Genomic DNA, 17,875 nt, shown 5'->3' on the forward strand with positions numbered 1-17,875 from the left:
CTGAGAGCCAAGGTGCGACAGCTTCAAGAGCATAACAAGAGGCTGCAAAGAAGGCTACAACGACAACGTCAGCTGAGAACTGTTGCCGAAGTTGTTGAGAGTGTCCGCGTTCATGTGTCTCCTCGTGTCGCCACGCTCGTTGAAGCCCAGCTTAGAATGAGCAATGTGAGCCGGTTTGGCCAGAGATGGTGCAGCCACAACAAAGCCTTGGCTTTAGGCTTCTACTTTCATAGCCCCAAAGGCTATACGTATTGCAGGCGACTGCTCAGGCTGCCATCAGTAAGGTCATTGCAGCTATGGCTTCAGCGTGTGCCACTAAAGATTGGATTTTACCCTGGCATTTTCGAGCTGATAAAGAGTCGGGCAGCTTCTTTTCCTCGATTCGATCGGGCCTGCAGCATAGTCTTTCATGAAATGCACATAAAAAAATAGCTTTCATACAACCCCTCGTCTGACAGGTTTGAAAGACTTAAAGAACATAGTGGACAGCAAGGCAAAAAACTGGCAAATAAGGCTCTCATGTTCATGGCGAAAGGAGTCGGAACACCGTGGAAGCAGCCGCTTGGCTATTTTTTGCTCACAAAGGCACACCTTTAGATGTACTAAAAGATCTCTTTTTCCAGTGCTAGCGCCCTTGTGGACGCTGGCCTGAAGCCGGTAGCTGTTGTATGCGATGAACGGTGCGATGAACGTGTCTCTTTTTCGAGCATCGTAACTGCCGAAAAGCCTTACGTAGAGATCAATGGCAAGCCACTTTTTTTTTCCTTTTCAATGCTCCGCACCTTTTGAAGTGACTATGAAACATGTTGTTTAAATACGACTAAAAAGTTGGTGATTACATAGTGAAAAGTCCCTACATCAAGGAAGCTTATAAAAAGGACCGTAAACTTGAGATCGGTTCTATGCCAAAGCTGAAAGAGAAGCATTTTAATTTGACCTTCTCGTCAAAGATGTCGGTGAAGCTATAGCAGCTCAAGTGTTTAGCAATCACTGCGCAGTTGCAATGTATGCCCTTGTTACTTCTTAGCAATTGCCAGCCACAGCTGTTCACACAGCGAGATTCGTTAAAAGAATCGACCGTCTCTTTGACAGCCTAAATAGCTCGGACAAATCTGCAAAGACGCCATATGTCTCTGAAATCTGTAACGGCTCTATCCATGAGGAGTTTCTGAAAGAGTGCATTCTGGTTTTTAAGAGCCTGCAAGTACTTGGATGTGGAAGGCAGCCGCACTGCATTCGTGGCTTCTGCTTAACAGTTAGTTAGGTCTCTACTGCTGCTCAGCAATCACCTCGCGGTTAATTGCGGTTTTTCCCACCTTTTAAACCGCTATCTGAACCAGAACACCCTTGAAAACGCTTTTGCTGCTATACGTTCAAAATCAGGTGCAAACACAAACTCCACTTTTTTGTCAAATTCAGGCTGCGTTCAGGCACCTTTTGATTAGCAACCTATTCAAGCTGTCGGAAAAATCAAACTGTGCTGATGACATGTCTCTCCTTGCTACGTTCCCAGCAGGCCTTTTGGCACCTTCTCCTCGTCTTGCCTTAGAAAGAACAGTTTTTCTTACCACGGCAGACGATTCGCCTTCAAACTACCCTTTGGCAATACAAGAGAACAACATAGTTTATTTTGCTGGGTGGCTTGCATCGAAATTCCTCAAGGTTCATTCCTGTGTAGGAACATCCCAGAAATATGAGTTGAGGACAGAAAATGCGGGTTTTTCTGAGGGAAATCAAGTGCTCTTGTATTTGAGTGTGAAAGGAACTGCCGACTCCCACTTTGGAATCCTCTCAATTCCTTCTGCTTCTTTCATATTATTTGTTGAAGCTTCTGAGAAAGTCTTCGAGACATGTATCAACAACCTAATTTCAAAGGAGAACGTAGGGCGGACTCTTTGTGTCCTTTTTAACCAGAAGAATTCAAAGTTTCTGACGGTATGTGACGAAAGTGTTTATGATAATTTGTTTTCTCTGATTGCCAGAGTCATTCTGCACTGGTTCGCGTGGAAAAAAAATGCTGACTATTTGATACAGCAGCAAAGTGTAAAGCTAGGCAGCAAGTGCGCAGACTTCGTATGTGAGACCACCCAGAGCACTTTTTAAAGCAGTGCAGGCATGTTCTATTCGAGGCTTTCATTTTCTTCGGTTTCTTGAGGAGTAATGTAGTCTTCTAACTTATTCACATATATAGAGTTTAAAGCTGTGAAGCAAAACTGGCTTATGAGGTGCAGCATACCACAGGGCTCCAAGAGGGTTTACTCCACTTGGCTTCCTTGACCTGCACCAAACAATCGCTGCGTTGCAGTGTAGCAGCACCAGCAGATGCAAGTTAAGATATTTTCAGCATTATGGTACCTTGCCCAAGGAATGTGTAGGAAAGTGTAGCTTTTCTGTGTATTACAGTGGTGGCCTCACTTGTCGTCGGAACACTGTGGAACCTCCGAGTTATTAGTGGCTGCCTATCAACTGTCAATGTCCTCACAACATCCAGCCGATTGTACAATGTCTTATGTTATAACAGTGTGGCTTATGTACCGATCTACTAATTTTCTTCGACCGTGACCTTTTGAAAATAGTTTAACCGATTGTATAATTCTAGTGAGTAATCTGAGTGAATGATTGTGAGTGAATAAAACAAATAAAACGCGACTGTTAAAGCGACGTTGGACTTGCATTAGAGTTACTGTTGTGTATTTCATACGCCCAACACACTCCAGCAATTTGATTCACTCTTTTTTGTGACATTACATAATTTGCTTTAAGGTTCCTCACATATTTCCCAGGGATCCTGAAGGAAGAAAAAGCAAAACACTGCGGCTGGAGTTTGACCACAGTGCAAAGACACGATGGTGTGACGAAATGAAACTACTCTCATAGCAGGTCGGCTAACAAAGTCGGCTGCAGAAAAAAAACATTTTGAACGAAATATAAGAGCAAGGGCAGATAAGGGTGTAAACGATCCAGTATTCCAGTATAGAGTAAACACAAGGTGTAAACACCCCAAGAAAAACCCGAGACTGCAGGCAAAAAGAACGACATATACACTAAAAAGTATCAAACAAAGCTCAAACACGGGGCTATGTTTGAGACTTTTTAGTGTATATGTCGTTCATTTTCCTGTGATTTCTGGAATTAGTTTTGTTTAATTTTCGCGCCAAACCGCACGCACGCATGACGTCACGTTTTTTTCCGGAAGTGTCGTCGTTTCTTGATTTTTTGTTCCGCCGAAAGTGTCCCCACGACTCATAGATGGCGCTAAAGCAGCTCCATGGGCCGCCATTTTTTCGACATGTGGGCTTCTATGGAAGCTTCGCTACCCATGTACATGTACCTTGCTGTCCACTTTTGCTTATGCTTTTTTCTATTTTTCTTGGGACATTTTATCGAAGTATTATTCAGAGTTGATTTATTCGTGGGGTTTAGGTTGAAACCTACAGAGGTGCGTATTTTAGTGTACGCGGATGACGTGACGATTTGGCGTGGACTCCAAGAGTGTTGAGAAAGCCGTCGAGCTCCCAGAGATTTTTTTGGTAAAATACGAGTAGCTTCGTCAATTTGGATAAGTGTTTGGGTCTTTGGCACGGCGATTGGTCTTCAACGTCGGCTGTATTTAAACGTGTTGTATGGAACGAATCGCCGCACCGTTATCTTGAAGTTCCTCTGGAACACTACCGCAACAATGACCAATATTGGAGGGATCAGCTTAACGTTTTGCCCGCAAAAGCATCCAAGTTAGGAGGTTATGGGATGTCTACTTTTGCACCTGCATCGGCGTGTAATATGGGTTTCTTACCACAGATACGTGGAATATTTTGAAGGTGTGTCCCTGTTAATGAATTATCATACACCGAATGCACTGTGTTTTTGCTGTTTGTTTTTGATTGTCGGTTTGGAGACGTAGGAGTCGTGCGAACCTGTTTCGTAGAGGAGGTGGTGTCACGAGGGTCAGCGGCATACAACGTATGCACTGTGTTTTTGCTGTTTCTTTTTGATTGTCGGTGATTGTCGGTTTGGAAACGTAGGAGTCGTGCAAACCTGTTTTGTAGAGTCAGTGGTGTCACGAGGGTCAGCGGCACCCGGAACGGTAGCCCGCCGCCGATCCCCCTCCCCCCCATCCCGCTCTCGCACGTCCCGCCGCGACCCCCCCCCCCCCCCCCCCCCGCTCTCGTGTGGCCCGCCGCGACTCCCTCCCCCCCCCCCCCCGCTCTTGTGACCCTTTGCGACATCCCCCCCTGAGCGCTGCACCCGGGGCGGTCCGCCCCCCTCCCCCCCCGGCCCCCCCTCCCTTGTGACGCCACTGGATGATAGTAGTCAAAGTGGCCCGACTGAATCCCGGAAAGGGTCCTATTTACGCATAGATTTACATATATATATATATATATATATATATATATATATATATATATATATATATATGGTGTTTTTATTTATGAAGGCCCCACTTGACTTTCCCGTCACATTTTTTCCCCTTTCTTAAGCCCCCGAGACAGATTGAGTGGAGATAAGCTCTCAGCATTTTTAAATAGTACATTTCCTCGAACTAGTACCAAGGAACATACTAAACAAAGTGTATGTCCTGCTTTTTAGAAAATGTGTCATATTGCAAGGATCGAAATAACGAAAAACATGCAAGCAAGCTAATGGACTTTGTGGCAAGCGACCAGCGGGATGTGCGGTTACGCGCCGCAGTGACCGAAAGTTCAATTCGCGACTCCAGCAAAACAAACGGCACCTAGCGGGAAAACATTGAACTGGCCGAAACAGATCCCTTCGCGATTTCTACTCGTCTCTCGTGGCTTCCGTGTTTGCATGTTGTCGGTGGTTTGCGCGACAGCACAGTTGTAACGGTGACTGTGTCGTAACCGTAGTATCGCCTTGTGACCCAGGTTGCTCTGCACGTGACCTATGGAACCGCGTGAGCCAGTCATTCCGCGTTTCTCAATGTTCATCAGCACCATGGAAGGACAGTGGGCAGTCCTCTCCTCGTTTCCTCGAAGTCAAGCCTCTGGAAGTTCGCTTACTCCAACACATCGCCGCAGGTTCGAGACGTGAAAGATAAAACGTGGGGGAACCAATTTTGGGTCCAATACTTACTTGCTAGTGCCCCAGCGTTGTGACTTGAGCTGGCACATGGCACGGCACAATCTGGATTCGACCGCCATATTTGCCCGATAGTGGCCTCCCCTATAGGTCGCTGGAGTCGCGGATTCTTCAGCTAAGGCCATGTTGGTAAACCATGCTAATGCTTCACAGCGCACAAAAGACAACACACTATCACAATACATGCATGCTCACAAAGAAACAACACTCACGCAGCGCTGACTGTCAACTCTCGGATATATTAAACATAATCTTCGTTATCTTTTACTCCCACGTTTTTTCTTATTTTTAGCGCGTCAGAGTAAAAGATAACGAAGATTATGTTTAATATATCCCAGAGTTGACATTCAGCGCTGCGTGAGAGTTGTTTCTTTGTGTGCATGCATGTATTGTGATAGTGTGCTGTCTTTTGTGCCCTGTAAAGTATTAGCATAACCGACAGGAGCGTGCCACGGGCATGGGGCGCGAGCTCTCGAACGATCGCGAACCTGGCGCACGAGAGCCTTGGCGGCAGGGACTCGAAGCCTGGCTATTAGCGATGTGCGCGGCCAAAAGCGTCGCTGTGGTCAGCTTTCCACGATTGGCCAAACAATGGGTATATGAGCACGGTCAGATTGTCAACTTTGACGGCGTTAGTTTCGGATTGCGGTGGCTCCTAGCTTCCACTGTGCTTTTTAAGCACACCATCGAACTCGTCGTCGCACCCGATGGTAAGTAGCCAGAATAACAACTGGTGACGTCACGGTGAGGCGAATCCTGGTCGTGACGTCACGGAGGGAAACCATAAGAGGGAGCCACCGAAACATCTCGGCGCTAATACTTCGTCTCACTTTAGCATGAACTAACTGCAGAGTCTGTGCAAGCGCGAGCAGATAGCCTTGGCTGCCTTGACTGTAGCACTGGCTCCACGAGTGCTCGTGCAGCCGACGAGGCTTCATCGAAAGCAACTAGCTCGCGCTTCTAGCATGCGCGGCTAACAATAGTCCATGCTAAGGTGAGACCAAGTATAGTAACTAGTAAAGGTGTGTTTTATTTGTGTCCTTCACAACGTAGCAAGCCGGCGCAAAGTGCTGGCTAACCTCGCTGTTTTATTTTCAATAAATGCTTATTCTCTCTTGTTATGGCCTTCCTTGCGTGTCTTTCTTGCGAGCGAGCAGTCGGACAGATCCCCACAACTTTTAATCTCTCTTTTAAATTCTAGACTTAGGAAGAACACAGTAGACAACGCACACACAGCCCTGTTGTTTATGTTGTGAACTTTTGTTGTTTCTAAAATGTACATATTTTTACTAATTGATATTATTATAAATTATTATTATTAAAATTTATAATTATTACAAATTATACATATAATAGTTAATTACGGACGCTTGCTGTCATACATGTCCTCTCTGTTTCGTCCTTGTTTTTTGCGAGCTCTCTATTTTATCACAATATAAATTGTTGTTGCGCATTCTTAATGTAGCTGCAAGTCTTCAGAAAATTGTACATGAGGATAAAAAGGCTGCTAGAAGACAAACTTTATAAGCACCATATTCTTAACACAATTTGATGTTCTTACTCCAGTATGAATGCAAACTATACTATATATTTCCTTTAAACAAAAGTTTGAATCTATTTATTCTCACTAGTATCACCATTTAAAAGTATACTTTAGTGAAAATGTGTTAGGATACGGGCATGTCACTAATGCACACATAACCGAGACGGCATAAGAAGAAACTATTTTTTTTTTGTGCAGACATTCCAATGAAATGGTTTTGAATACTAAGAGAACGAACGCCATCTATTTACCCTTCTAAATACCCATCTTGATTTAGGCTCATGTACGGCACACCGCTCGATTAGGCTGGTCCTATACAACTACTGATTTCTTCCATTCTGCTCGACAGCACCTCCTCCAAGCTGTAACAAACTTCACGCTAATAACCGTTGCCTCCTAGTTTTTTTCACTTAGAGCGGTAAATGGTGATGCAGACAAAAACAGTCTTCCAGGCATCGGAACGGGTAAATTGGTTTTATTTCAAAAGCTGCGAAGCCTTTTTCAGAAAGAATATGGAATAAGGATTTTTCTGATAAAAATCAAATATAAGAACCTAAAAAAAAAACTGCAAATATTTAACCTTGTGTTTAATGTTGTTGTTGTTGTTTTTTTCTTTTTCTTTTTTGTCATTAGGGTAATGTTGATTTTCCCGCATGCAGTATTCATTGCGCCAGAGGAGTATTTATGTGTCTTTTTGGAAGTGGTTTTGGAATCAAACTAAAAACCAAGAACCACGAAGAAACTGAGGTGGGGTGAGTTTACCAGCACATTTATGTTCTGTAATGATTGTTTTAGATTTGTAATATCATTCACAACCTGTAAATGATTTTAAGCCAGGAAAACTGTAAACTCCAACCAACATGATGCCTCTTTGAGAATAAAATGTCTGTGTTACTCCACACCATGGGTAGATAGAATTACGTATAGCAAAGTCGGTTTTTCAAATTAATTGGACAAAAACTGATCACCATGATACGCTAAGTTCGCGAAGTTATACGTACGCGTCAAAAGAAAGTAAGGACTAAACATATATACACTTCTGTTTGGTGCTAACGTCGCATTATTATGGTTATTTAACCTAAAACAATAGTACAATTAGGACTACCGACAACCTTTGATATCTCTCCAGCTCACTGCAAGGGGCTTACGATACTTCTTTTGCCTCGTTAACACAAGGGTGAAGTTGTGCTGAGTAAATCACGAAACTCCGGCCAATATCCTCATGCAAAAACTAAGCGTTTAAAATGAAAAAAAAAATGTGTACTGTTAGAGTACCTATTTATTGGGATACATTTACAGCATCTATATTAATTTCGTATTTTATTATTTCATTGCTAAAAGCCAGGGCTGCAGCTGGGCAGTACTGGGATAGAAATATATTGCGAAGATATCCGAGAGATATTTTTTAGAGTCTGTACCTTTGCATAGAGATGCGTTTTAGAGATTCATTTGTATCTTGGTAGTGAAATACATTTACGATGTATCGATTGCATCGTAATACTCTGCCAAGTTTAGTATTTCGTTAAATTTGTTGTCGCAAAATAACTGTCGTGTTTTATGAGAAACTGAAAATTCGTTAAGGAAAAAATCAAAAATCAAATAGGCTTCCCCCGAAAGCCCCCACTCTTTCCATTTTATGATAGCGAACGCTGGAAAGGAGTCTAGTGGAAAAGAGTAAACCACCAAATGTAAATAGGAACTTGTGCTTCATTCCGCGAATAGTGAGGAGCCTTAGTTAATGCCATAACTAACTTATTTAGGGTAAAGCCTGCGCCTTCCACGCCCGAACAATAGGCTATCCGGTCGCCGTAAAAGAGGGAGGAGAAGTAAATTTTTAGGCGAAGAGGAGCCATGTTGTTAGAAGCGCCACGCAAATCTGGTAAAGCGAACTACCGCTTTTTTCTTTTTTCCTGCATTCTGCTGGAGACATAGAAAAAAATACAAGAAAGAGGAAACCGGAAGCGTTTTCTGAAAGGGAGGAGGAGGAATCTCGGATTCTGGGCTAGAGAGAGGAGCGCGAATACTAGATAGGAAAGGGCGTACTAGCTTTTTTTCTCCGTGAAAAACTAAACAAGAAAAATGTATTGTTTCAGAAAGTGACTGTACTCCGTTCAACGCTAGCTGAGACTGAGGTGGACCGTGGAAGCTGCGTCCTCGTTGTTCCAGTCTTCTTTCGCCAAGTCATCACGCTCTAGGGAGCCTTCATGTAAGCGAAGCGCACATGAAGGCACCCTATCACGCTCCCGTCCATTCCGCCCATACCCACGCGAAGAAATCAGGGTTAGGTGACGAAATGGAGGCGGCTGATTGGTCTGCCGGGCACGTAGCTTCTACTCCAGTCTCAGCTTAGGGAGGAATCGAGTATGTATACACGGCAATGCTCTCCTTGCAACGCCAATATTTTATGTTCTGTCGTTTCGTCCCTCCAATCTTGGGTGGCAGGTTCAGGCGCAGATGTCGCAGGCTTATATGTTAGTGCACAAAAGAACCCTTTATACTGGGCTCTGGTGAAGACGGGTTCAGCACTGCTGCTCACTCTCCCCACTCGGATAACTAAGACGCACTTACACTACAATTCGAGACGCACAGAGCGAAACAGGGTTCATTTCTGGCAGACGCATTTTGTCAAGCGTGGCAGGCAGTTACTGGCCTCCGGTACCAACCTGGGTCACTGGGGGCGGTAAGATATTTTTAGCAGCATTTGAGCTGGTAGTTGTGAATGGGTTGAAAGTTGAGATAAGTTGGTTGGTTGGTTAATTAGGTGCTTATGACACAAAAGATACTAAGGCCATAGAGCGCCAAAAACTAAAGGTTGAGGTAAAGGAATGTGCATAAACTGAGACAAACGCACCCTCCGCACCTACCTTGTGAATAACAAGTTACTTCTAGATGTATCTGTATACCGGGGTATTTTCTTGCCATTTTCTCAGAAGTATTTCACGGATATCCCGTTACATGCAAAACAAATGCATCTCAGTATCAGTATTTTGACCTTAAAATACATATATCTCGGTATTTGTATCCCCGTAAACCTTCCGGAGTATATCTACCCACTATTGGTAAGAGCAAACATATATAGTTCCTCTTCAAAATTTAGTGGGAGTCATCGAAAACAAATAAATAAGTTCATTTTACATACATAAAGTGCGCACGTTTTTTTTTTTTTTTTTTTTCTGCAAACCTAAACAACTGTAATGCACCCGAGCGTTTTTTTTTTTTTTTTTTTTTTCTCGAGCGCTGAGACGTCTAGCCTAAGTGGTTAGCTCTAGCACTCCACCCGCTTCTTACGCGCTCTAAAGATTTAAACATTTTGTAATTTATTTATACATATATATTTTTGTTTTAATTCTGATGACGGCCAGAAAGCTTATAAGTGAAACCATATGCTTAATTTAACTAAAACGCTATGTACCTGCATAAATTTTCCGCGACGGCAGCTAATCTAGAGATAATACTTTTTTCTGTGCGATGCCTACTTCTCGCAGGAAAGCATTCGGCTTAGTTATGTACAGAACGAAACCCATATACAGCAAATACAAAATATTTTGTCCACTACTAATATAAATAACACTCACTGGCATCACGTCAAAGCCATGTGTTGGCTCATACCGCAGCCAAAGCCTTCGCAACGGTGCTTCCTGATGTGAAACGAGCCACACCTGATTCTATTAGTAGCAAGTGCAACAGATTATTTAAAAACGATAAAATTTTACGTTCACAAAAGTTTACGCCACAGCCTAATAAGTACAGCATTGTGGTTATTGGCATGGTTTAGTGTCTGAGCAAATCCAAGTATGCAGAGACTCCAATACTCGCTTCGATGTTATGTATACGTAGTTAACATACATTGTTTCTTGCTGACTTCTTTTGTTTTGTTGCTCTCTTTCAGGTGTGCTTCCAGAGACAATTTATGCAGTATGCATAAAGCGAAAGGTCAAAACTCCAGGCTTTTACCAAGGTATCGGCAGAGAAATAAGCTTGGATTAAATTAAAGGGATACCGCAATGAAATTTCGCCGCCTATTTCTTGGTTTGTACGTGTTAAAGGCACCAATATCCCATCGGACACACATATATCTTGTTGAATAATACACAAAGAGGATTTTGAAAACAAATTCAACGATTAGCAAATGGCACCTAGGGTATGTCACTAAAGCCTCGCTTCTAATGACTGTCTAGGAACCGTGACAGCTTGTGACGATAACTGTCTCGCCTAAAAATATACCTGCCTTGAACCTGACGTCATCCCTCCAGCTCTGCGGCCATCAGAAGAGAAGGGATGAAGGAGGAATTTCCTTCTCACCGGGACTCTCTTTTGTGTGTCCCAGACTTTCCCAGACGCCGCTATTCTCCCTCTACAAGATTATAGAAGATATTAAACCCGCCTCACAAAATTCGTGCAAAGCAGCTAAGCGGTTATAGTTCAGTGGCCCGATCGCTGGCGTGCTTTGACCGCTTCGGTGGCCGGAACGGCTTAGTAAATCCTGACGACGACAGCCTCGCCGCAGCTGTGCCCGACCCGAGACAGCCTATCGTCACGATTGCACTGGATGTCACGTTCTCTCCGCTGGCTGCTCTCCGAGTGCACGACAGAGTGGGCCGTTTATATCGAAAAATACGGCCATCAGGCTCAAAACACAAATGTGCGATTGTCATTTGCGGATACTGTGGATCATATTCAGCCTATTTCTGAACACGACGGGTATATTTCAAATTTCGTTAAAGTATCCCTTCAATGGGGGAGGCTATGACCAAAGTGAGGATGAATGGCCTCAAGTCTACGATGCAAGGACGTTATATGCAATCGTGTGATTTAATCAACTCGGCGACTTGTTTATTTAATGGTTCTATTAGAGGCTGCACTAACGTACTAGAATGAGCCTGATATTTTTTTCTTTTTTTATTACTTAATTCGGTGTTTTTTTATTTTCCGCATAGTGTTAGGGTCGCCTTCTAACCGCGTTGGGTGGGCTTTTGTGATGTTTGTTTGTTTGTTCCTCGAGTCCCTCCCAAATGCCGCTTTATACAACCGCCAAACACGCCGCAGGCCGGAGGGAGTGGAAAGGAAAGGTGAGGGAACAGTAAAACGGCGAGAAGAGACATGGGAGACAAGAATGAGATTGCGATGGATGGCGAATCAGCGATTTAAAATGAAATTTACGGTCGATACGCCACATGTCATTAAAAACTAGAACTAAAACGCCGTCCGGGAAAGTTGGTCTTGGGGTCAACCTGAATAATATTCAACAATCTCTTTCTTCCAATATTGATGACTCTTCCTTTCCATCTTAAATTATCTCTAAGTGCTGCTAAATCAATATTAATGTGAGACAGAGAATAAATATTTATCTCATCCCCACCCGCCTGATTCAGATCACGTTTCGTGTTTGTAATTAGCGTGTTAAACGCTTAAAAACAAACAGCTGAGTTGATTCGTTAAAGGGGTACTCCACCGGTTTTTTCATTGTCTCCGATTTGCTTGAAATTTTGCTAAACTAACCAACAAACATCGCTAAAATAGTATCCCAAATATTAGGTCAAAATATTGTTTTTTCGCGAAGTTATTGAATTTACAGGTTTGGTCTTCACCATGTTTTTCAAACTGAAAGTCTCTACTGGCAACAATGAAAAAGTGACGTCAGTGGAAGGCAGGGGTTCACTCTTTGGGCTGTAGATTTTGTTTTAAACTGATTCGAAGCAGTTTCATGGTGTCAAAAGAATGCTTGGGAAGCTCGCTGCAGTACCCGCGCAGCAGCACGGAACAAATGATTGGCACATTCTATTTTTTGGCTGCTTGCTCGACATGCAAGCCTGCCTGCCACTGACGTCACGGCACTGAAAAGTGCGCGAATATTTGAATGTTGGTTTTTGCACCATTTTCATTTGCCGATTTCACAATACCTATTATGAATTTCGCGATGCTAAATAGCATACCGGAAAGGCTAAAGGCCGGGGAGTCAGAAAATATAGTTAGTTGAGGTAGCTCAAAAAATCGGTGGAGTACCCCTTTAAGTAGTTTATTGTACTTCACATGGCAATAAATTGTGTGTTGCTCCAAATAATGTATTGGGAAAAACTTACATCACGGATAAATTTGTATTTGCAATATACTATACGCAAAACGAAAAGAGCCATTTAGTGTACTCATGCTCGATTATAAAATTTCTGGAATATTGGGGCGTCCCCGGCCGATAGTTTGGCCAAGTAAAGTGGGAGCCGTAGGTGTCAGACATTATCGCGCGCTACCAGTTCAGTACGAACCCTTCACACAGTCTTCGAATAAGACCGCTCACTGGAATGCATGGTCCAGTTCACTGCTTGAGTGACGATCCTAGAGACCTCGTTGCTGACAATTTCTTTTCTAAAATTTCGCGGCAGTCTTTCGTTTCTTCTTTGAACCAAAACTAAACAGAAACCCATTGAGTATACAAATACACTATCTTAATATCATTGAAATCCGAGTCAAAGGCAGACGTGCCTCGTCCACAACTGGAAGATATGAAGAAGAAAAAAAAAACAATCTGACGGTTTCAATTGGCATGATGATGATAATGTCAAGTACATTGCATATGGCCTATTGAGTTTGGGCATTTCTTACAACACTAGAGGCTATGATCGACATTTATTAAAACGTAATTTCCGAGTAAAAGGTTTGGAAATAAAAAAATGGTTATGTTTAAAATTGAATTCGGGAGAGCTATAAACGTGGACAACCGGCGGTAAAGCAATCGCCCTCTGCTGCTCTATCGATATTGTACTTCCTACAATTGAACAATCCCTCAACGTTCAAGCGTAAACCATAGAAGAACATACTACACGCTCTACATAACGTTTAACAATTCTAGAGAAATATAATTAATAATGCGCCTCACTGAAACAATCCAAGTGAAACGCCCATCATGAAGAAGCACATCGAGTACAATCAAATTTGAAGTAAAACAAAAATAAACAATGTCACTAGGCAGGACAGCTGGTTGTTATTCGACGTACTGAAACCCAAGAAGGAGTTGTGTTTGTCTTCCTTCTTTTGCCCCCGACTTGCGTTTTAGTATGTTGAAGAACAACCATCCAACTTCACCAAATAGCCAGGATTAGATAAGAGTTTCAAGGGCGAGTTGTAACAATGTAAAAGTATATTGAACCGTAAGAAATTAACACAAAATAAATATTTTATTCGGTAACCACAACCAAACGACTGAATTGTTTTCACATATTCATTGGGCTGCAAGTTATCGTTTGACTCGGAAAAGCTTGATCGCCTTCAGATGAGTCATCAATATGTTGACAGAAATCTGTTTTTGAAATGCTTGCTTGAATCATTGAACATGGAGTAAGAACTGCTATACACGATATTATTCTCGACGAACCACGCGTATGATTAGTAAGAGGCTCAACTCATGTTTCACAGTCTTTGGTGCTAGCGCTACCTTAGTAAACAATCCAGATTATTTTCATCATAGACACTGCACATATGCATCTTGGGAACATTTCCACGCGTCCTGAATAACAACAAGTATAAGCTGCCCTTGTCATCTTTGGGAACGAAGGTAATAGAACATTTGACTTGATTTCTGGCAGCAGATCTAAGTGCGGTGGCCACAAGACGGCCATGATGTTTCTTTTAAAATGGTTTTACTTCTTTTCGTCGACAAAGAAAACATTTGCACCTAGGAGGCATAGTGGATCCGATGAAGCTTAGGTTCTGGTTGGATCTGTTGCGTCGACGTTCTGCGTCGCCCGAACACAACCGTCAGAATTACAATCATGAGAAGAACGATAGCTACTGGTACTCCGATTAAGAGACCCCAGTTCTTCGAATCCAGCGGCTTCTGCTGCTGCCCAGGAGAGGGATGCTCAAATGTAGCCAGGGCGATGTTGGAAGCTCCCGAATCGAGGCCATCCTTGTTCAGCACACGAGCAGAAAAGTAGAAATCTGTGCGGTTTTCGATCTTCGCCTCGGACACCACATCTTCCGGAATCTTGACGGTGACGTTCTGCTTGGTTCGTGCCGGAAGCGGTGATAACTGGCCTTCCATGACGTCATTCTCGGAAATCTGAACACCATCCTCAAAACGCTTCAGAAAGCTCGCCATGTTGGTGCTCACTCTGATCTCTACTTGAGAAGCTGCAAAAATATTTTTATTTTTTTTACAAAACCAATTTGCACCATTGAAGCATTAGAGCACGTACAGCCTGGCATTGCGTTAGAAAAACGGATCTGTGGAGCATGAACAGCTGACGAATCAGTAAAGCATGTTAACTAAAACAAATCAAGCTAAAACATTCTGAAAGGGCGCTTTCGTGTAAATTCCTCTAATCGCAGACTCAGGCAATGCTATCCACTCGGATCTTGTGCGAGGAACAAAATTATATTTATTGTAGCTGGCTCGACAGAATATTTTTTTTTTTTTTTAATATCCATTGAATGATCTACTTGACTTGAAACAAATTGTTACTTCTAAATAGCAATTATTGTTAATTGCTGGCAGGTTATTAAAGATGGCTTGCAAAAACTTCAAGCACAAGTGTTATCACCTTAAAGTTAGAAGATCCCATCAGATTAAGTGCTTAATCATACAAGGGTAAATTACTTTCAAAATGTAATTTAATTACAATAATAATTAATTTGCTTCAAAAGTAGTTTAACTACAATAACAATTACTACTACGTAAAAGTAATTAATTGCAATTACCAATTACTTATAAAAAGTAATGCAATTACTTTACAATTACGTATTTCTTAGAGACACCCGACTGGGGCCATATAACTTTAAACCGGCGGTAAAGAACGCATAGTATTTGTTCATTTCTTGCCCCAATGTTTGAGGAGGCTTAATCATCGCTGCGTAAATGCCACATGTTGTGCTTTCCTTTCATAAATTTTGTTAGATTAATGATGGAACTTGACAGTCTGAGGCAATGAAGTACTCGGTTCTTATATTTTTTTTATAAATAATAATGAATTAGTTCATGTGTTGAAAGATGCCAGATCGCTAAAGAAAAAATGGGTTTATAGAGTTTTGTTAGCCCGGGAAAATAAAAATGCGACAATTAGTCATACATGAATAATCTACAAGTGTTAATATAGAACTAAAATCCACACGCGCTAATACGACCGCATTCACATAAAAACATCATGGTATAGTAAATTATTTGCATTGAGTTGAAATTATAATGGCTCAGAAATATATCAGAACCGAATAGGGGCTCCCGAATCATTAGTAACAATATTCACAGGTGCGAGGTCAGTCTCCAAGATGCTTATGCAAAAAATATACAAAGTAAAACCAACAGAAAATAAACTTCAAAATGCTACAGATACAACATGCGACGTACTGGAAGAGGGATGTCAAAAACTGGCAAAAAAAAAAAAACTTTATAGACAATTAAAGTACCTACCTCAACTAAAAGCTGAAGCTTATTTTTTTTTTCGGTACTTTCAGTATTTTGGCATGTTTACGCTATTGTTTTCTGCTCGCACTGCCGATGACGCAGCAAGGCGCCGTTGAGGTAGGCTCCAAAGAGGATTTTCTCATCCCGCAGTATAACCAACAAAACAACAAACAATCTGAGGCTATTTATGTTGTGAGTGTGTGTGAGTGTGTGTCTTCGCGCGAGTGTTTCACCGAGAGCTAAGCCGCTTGTGCGAACGCTGAGGCTTTCGGAGAGGTTCCGTTGGCGCCGCAGTTTTGCAAAAGTAATTGTGCCTGAATTTTTGCAATCACTGACGCTAGAAAGTAATTAAATTACAAGTACAATTCCTTCTGGGCGAAAATAATTAATTACAATTACAAATTACTAAGAAAAGTAATTAAATTACAGTAATTAAATTACTACCCAAGTTAGTAAGTTACGTTGGCATGTTCTCGATATAGATTCCCAATACAAACCTTGCGGCACGGATCTGGCGTTTTTCTAGCTCATCTGTATGCGCATATTATCTCAATTCACGAGACAATATTAGATCCAAAATATAGCCTTTCTTTTCGCAATTTGTTCTGGCCTTCACACGCGGCGTCGCGTTAATATGCCTAGCTTTGCCGGTTCACTTAGTTTAAGGTAGACGCAAGGTTGTGGCTACAGCCACCAATCGAGCTACGTTTAGGCTATCGACTACCTGAGCCCTAGACATAGTGTCGGCAAACTCAGAAGAAGGTATGTTGCTCTGTCGCAGACTTTTTTTGAGCATTTCTCGTCGAATGGAAAAGCGTTCCCTGCAATTTCAGATGAAGCTTTACATAACCGTTATTCGTAATGTTAAACAACAAAATGGATGACGTGGTGTTACTTTAAGGCACTGCTTATTTAGCAACTCTAATACCTGAGTCCCACTAGAGCGACAAACAGAAACAGTGGACACCTACTGGTCTCAAACACGTGCAGCGTGTACGCAGAAGTGCTTACCTTTGACAGGCTTGCAGTTTATTGGTGCTCGTGAAGTAAGCACGAGGGACCGCAAGCCTACCAAAGATACCTTCGCGTGCATTCTGAACGTGTGTGACGCTTGGTGATGTTGGTTCTTTTTGTTTGTCGGTGTATAGTGGGACAAGAAATGGTGTGGCCATAATAGCGGCGACGGCACCACCAGCCGCACATCTTTTTCAGTAGTTAGAAATACGTGTAATTATGATATTATTTTATTCGCAGCCGCCAGCAAGGCGAGGACACATGTCCTAATACTGAAAACTTCGTAAGAAACTTGTCAGTCTTAATGCGGCGAAGATGGCGTCATGTGCACTTTATGTTTTTATATTCCACAACTGAATGTACGCTCCTGCCCGACAAATCACTCGCGCGTATTTTGCAGTAACCCAGAGTTACAAACTAGTTGGCCCGACGTTGCAGCTTGACGTAAAGTCCCTGTATGCGGGAAAGCAGTTCAAATCTCCCTCTTCGCACAGTTGTCCCCTCTCCCGGTCTCTTGACGCTCGTACGTCTCCATGCCGCCATGTTCGTTCGAAGACGCCATACATTTAATTTTTTTACCCCCTTTTCAGCGTCTTAATGCAAGGCTGCCAGTGACTCCATTTAAGAGATGCAGCAAAAATTATATTCTATCGAGCAGAGTTGTTTTTCTTTGTTATTTTTTTCTCAAAAAACTTTTTTTTTTCTTATTGCAGTCACGTTACTTGGAAACTTTACCAAGTGGCACCACTAGATTTTCACAAAGTCTGAGCTATCGGCGACGCATGCGGCGCTTTTATTATACGACAAACACAATTCTGTTTTTCTGA

At 42.4% G+C, this 17,875-nt stretch overlaps 1 protein-coding gene across 1 annotated transcript in view; it reads right to left on the minus strand.

Annotated features, from left to right (window-relative positions):
- Nucleotides 1-14,261: 14,261 nt before the first annotated feature.
- Nucleotides 14,262-17,875, minus strand: part of LOC115319501 (calcium-activated chloride channel regulator 1) — a 37,630-nt gene continuing 34,016 nt past the window's right edge. The window contains exon 13 of the mRNA XM_040218398.3: nucleotides 14,262-14,767. Within this exon, the coding sequence (XP_040074332.1) occupies nucleotides 14,310-14,767 (458 nt within the window). The 3' untranslated portion in view covers nucleotides 14,262-14,309. The remainder of the gene's footprint in view (nucleotides 14,768-17,875) is intronic.

Source organism: Ixodes scapularis, unplaced genomic scaffold (genome assembly GCF_016920785.2).
Source record: "Ixodes scapularis isolate PalLabHiFi unplaced genomic scaffold, ASM1692078v2 ptg001477l_1__unscaffolded, whole genome shotgun sequence".
In the NCBI taxonomy this organism is placed as follows: Eukaryota; Metazoa; Arthropoda; class Arachnida; order Ixodida; family Ixodidae; genus Ixodes; species Ixodes scapularis.